General features: G+C 33.0%; 1 protein-coding gene across 1 annotated transcript; it reads right to left on the bottom strand.

Annotated features, from left to right (window-relative positions):
- Positions 1-499: 499 nt before the first annotated feature.
- LOC111884496 (proteasome subunit beta type-6) lies at positions 500-3,135 on the bottom strand. The gene is made up of 8 exons (XM_023880815.3): positions 2,927-3,135; positions 2,730-2,806; positions 2,290-2,345; positions 1,853-1,925; positions 1,315-1,426; positions 1,149-1,222; positions 977-1,051; positions 500-764 (listed from the first exon to the last, which is right to left on the bottom strand). Exons 1-8 carry the CDS (start codon positions 3,039-3,041, stop codon positions 633-635), a joined length of 714 nt encoding a protein of 237 aa, XP_023736583.1. The 5' UTR covers positions 3,042-3,135; the 3' UTR covers positions 500-632.
- Positions 3,136-3,509: the final 374 nt, after the last annotated feature.

The raw sequence follows: 3,509 nt of genomic DNA, 5'->3' as shown, positions 1-3,509 counted from the left end.
AAACGGGTCAACCCGTTTATATTCTTAATAAAAATAATTATTTTATTTTTAAATGTATTTATATATCAAGTATTAATATTTAATATGTATTATATAATATATACCATTGATTCATAGACCATTTGACTATTTTGACATTTTGACTCGTGGTGGATGGTCTAAGGTTGTAAGTTGTAACCTCTAAGGCTAAGTCTGTAACATATTTCTATAAATGTTTTTAATTTTCATTTGGATGTTTAAGATTTAAATGTCTAAAATTCGGACCCACGAACCCAAATCTGACCCACAAACCTGCCAACCTGTATAAATAAATGGGTTGGCGGGTCATATATGGATTTAAGTTCCAAACCCGCCAACCCGTGACCTGTATATTTAAATGGGTCGTGTTTGGGTTGGCATATTTTGACCCGCCAACCCGAACACGACACGATTGTCGGGCCTAGTTAAATCACAATAGAATAAAAGGACAACTAACCAAACCAAATACAAGCAACAACCATGAAAGCTCAAAGTAATAAAACCTTAAACCAAAAGAACCAAATTCTGTAAAACGAAGAGTACAAAAGGTACATTAGGAAGAAGTAGTAATTACTATCATAAGAACAATTCAATTGCAATTCCAAACAAGTTTTCTAAGTGCTCATGGGCTCAGGATTTGCAGCATTCAAGATATCCAACAACGAATCATGTGCCTCCACCTCATCATGCCACAAAGGAAGCTTATCACCAGGGTAGAAGTTCCTTGTAACCCCCTCCGAGTTTATCTACACAACCACCACTTCCAATTAAATCCAAGAAATAACAATCTAGTTTGTTTTCTATTATAACATTTCACCTTCATTTTTATTCTTATTAACACATTACACATTGTATTGTACTCAAAAAAAATCCATCAATCATAGCAAATTTATAGCAAGAAATATAAAAGTATGATTTATTTCTTGCATTTTAAAATATCTTTTTTGTTTTTACTTACAATGACAGTGCGGACAACACCACCACTAGCACCATCTCGTGCAATGGCAAGTGAAACAGCCTTAACCACCAGTTGCTACAAAAAAAATCCATAAATGTGAACAAGGGAGAAAAGACGAAAATGCCCTTATTATAAAAAATAGCCCTAGAATTTTTTATTTTTATTTTTTTACCTCGGCTTCTTCCTTGGTCATGTTATCCTTCCATGCTTGATCAAAGAACCCGTACAAATAGCTCGACCCAGATCCTAATATATTCATGTTTAATTATTTATTGTTGAGAAAAAACAAGGTTAAATTAAATAAATAAATAAATAAGTGTTGGAAAAAAAAAAAAAACCTCCAATGGCAAATGGCTGCTCAAGGATTGTTCCACCAAGTGGGATTCCATATATTTTTCCACCTTCATATTTGTCCCAACCACCAACGATTATACCCGTTTGCAACATGTTCTATAAAAATAATAAAAGAATAAAATATATATATAGAAATATTTAGCACAATCATATATTTCAATGGACTAATTTAGATGTGATATTTTATATTACAAGTAAACATAATTTTTAGTTATAACTTTATTAGCGAACAATAGAAAAAAATAATGATAAGAAAAGCTCATTAAAACCAAAATAAGATTATTATAAAACTATACTTTGATTACAATAGTGAAATTTAAGAAAAGAAGTGTTGTCAAAATGGAATGATAATTAGCAAAATGGAAGAAAGCTTTTCCCTTAAATAAGTACTAACTTTAAACAAAAATTTTCTCAATATGTCCAATTTCCCATTTCCCCTATCAAATAATTTTTTAAACATCATTTATCCAAACAACACTTGATGCATTATGATAGTGATTAAAACATAAAAAGAATGCAAACCTTGTTGTTATAAGATAAAAGTCTAACAAGGTTTGCAGCAACTTTCACAGTAGCAGGTTGACCCAGCTGAATCCTGTTCAACAACATGGATAATGTCAAAAAAATATAGAAGTAATCATTAAGAACAATTTCAACTTCTTTAATCTAATTTACTTTCATAGATTGATACAAAGTCAATCAGGTGAACAGATATTCTCAAATATCATAAGAGAATGATTCAAACAAGTATAGAAAGTAGAGTTGTATAATGTCAAATGTTCGCTTTGTTCAATTGTACTTAAATTTCATCTTGAGTTCTTTAACTATATCATATAATTGGAATTTTTCTTTTGTTTCTTTCTTCACAAGAAACTGGCTTTATCAGACATATAATCTGAAATACATCCAACTTAAAGAGTAAAAATTGGATAAGGAGGAGAAAAGAGTAATCTACTCACGTGTGCTGATGAAGAAAATATCTAACATAATCCGAGACAATTTGAGAGTCTGCAGCCTGCAATAACAGAAACAAGCAGCTGTTAACCTTGTGTATGTTGGGAAGACTCTCCATTTGTTCATTAGAGACAACAATGATGAAGAAGTGAACATGTCCAGAAAAGGGTACTGAGAAATAAATGCTTTATGACTTTATGTGATTTGGGATCAATGCTAGTGTTACAGTTACACAAGGATGAAGATATTGTTGGGGATATTAGTCATAGATACTAAACAATGGATGAAATTATGAAATTCTTCAAGTATTAGTTACTGTGATAAAGTTAAATGTGTACATGCTCGTTGCAGATAATACCTCAGGCTAATAGATAACACTTGAAACTATGAATTACAAAGTATAACTGTAACGAAAATAGTGAAATTTAAGCAATAGAGCAAATACCGATCCAGAACGACAGATGTAGACATTGTCGGTCAGCTGTGTGATCTTATCAGACGCTCGATTAGCCACGTACAGCCCTGATTAAGATAAAATTAAGCCACCAAAACGATATATTAACACATCGAAACGATTAAAACGGATAAAATAACAGGACCGGTGTTGTTTGTGTATAGTTAACAAAAGGGGGCTCATTTTACCGGTGCTGGTCCGGGAATCGGCGCCCAGAATAACGCCACCGTTGTAAGTAACTCCGATGATTGTTGTCCCCATGGAGTGAGGAGCATTGACATCTGCAGTAGCATCGCGATCCATTCTCGTAGTTGCGAAGGTTTTTGAAGAGCAATGAAGGAAAAAAGCCCTAGCTGGGAGAGATTTGTTGCTTCTGTTCTCTTTTACCGATTTCGGACTAGTATAGGATCCTGGCTTTTGCAACAAGTTATCAAATCCTTCTACTTATTGCGTTATCTCGTTTTGCTCCTCACACTTATGATTTGCTCAATAGCCACCCTACACTTCATTATATTTCACATCAACCCCAAAAGTATATATTTAATCCTATGTCATCTTTGGGAAAGAATTATGATGGTTTTGGACATGCACATACGGGACAACCAACTATTTGTGTTAGGGAAAAGAAGATTATGAAGACGACAATTAGAAATTTGTTGGGATCATTGAGAAATTAAGAGAAAGAAAATTATGATGGTTTATATATATTCACAGTAAGAGGAAGCAGGCTAAAATCCAAGGTGTAACATATTTGATTTTGGGGTAGCATGC

The sequence above is a fragment of the Lactuca sativa genome, chromosome 5 (assembly GCF_002870075.4).
Source record: "Lactuca sativa cultivar Salinas chromosome 5, Lsat_Salinas_v11, whole genome shotgun sequence".
NCBI lineage: Eukaryota > Viridiplantae > Streptophyta > Magnoliopsida > Asterales > Asteraceae > Lactuca > Lactuca sativa.
This window is presented reverse-complemented; position numbering and strand designations above follow the sequence as displayed.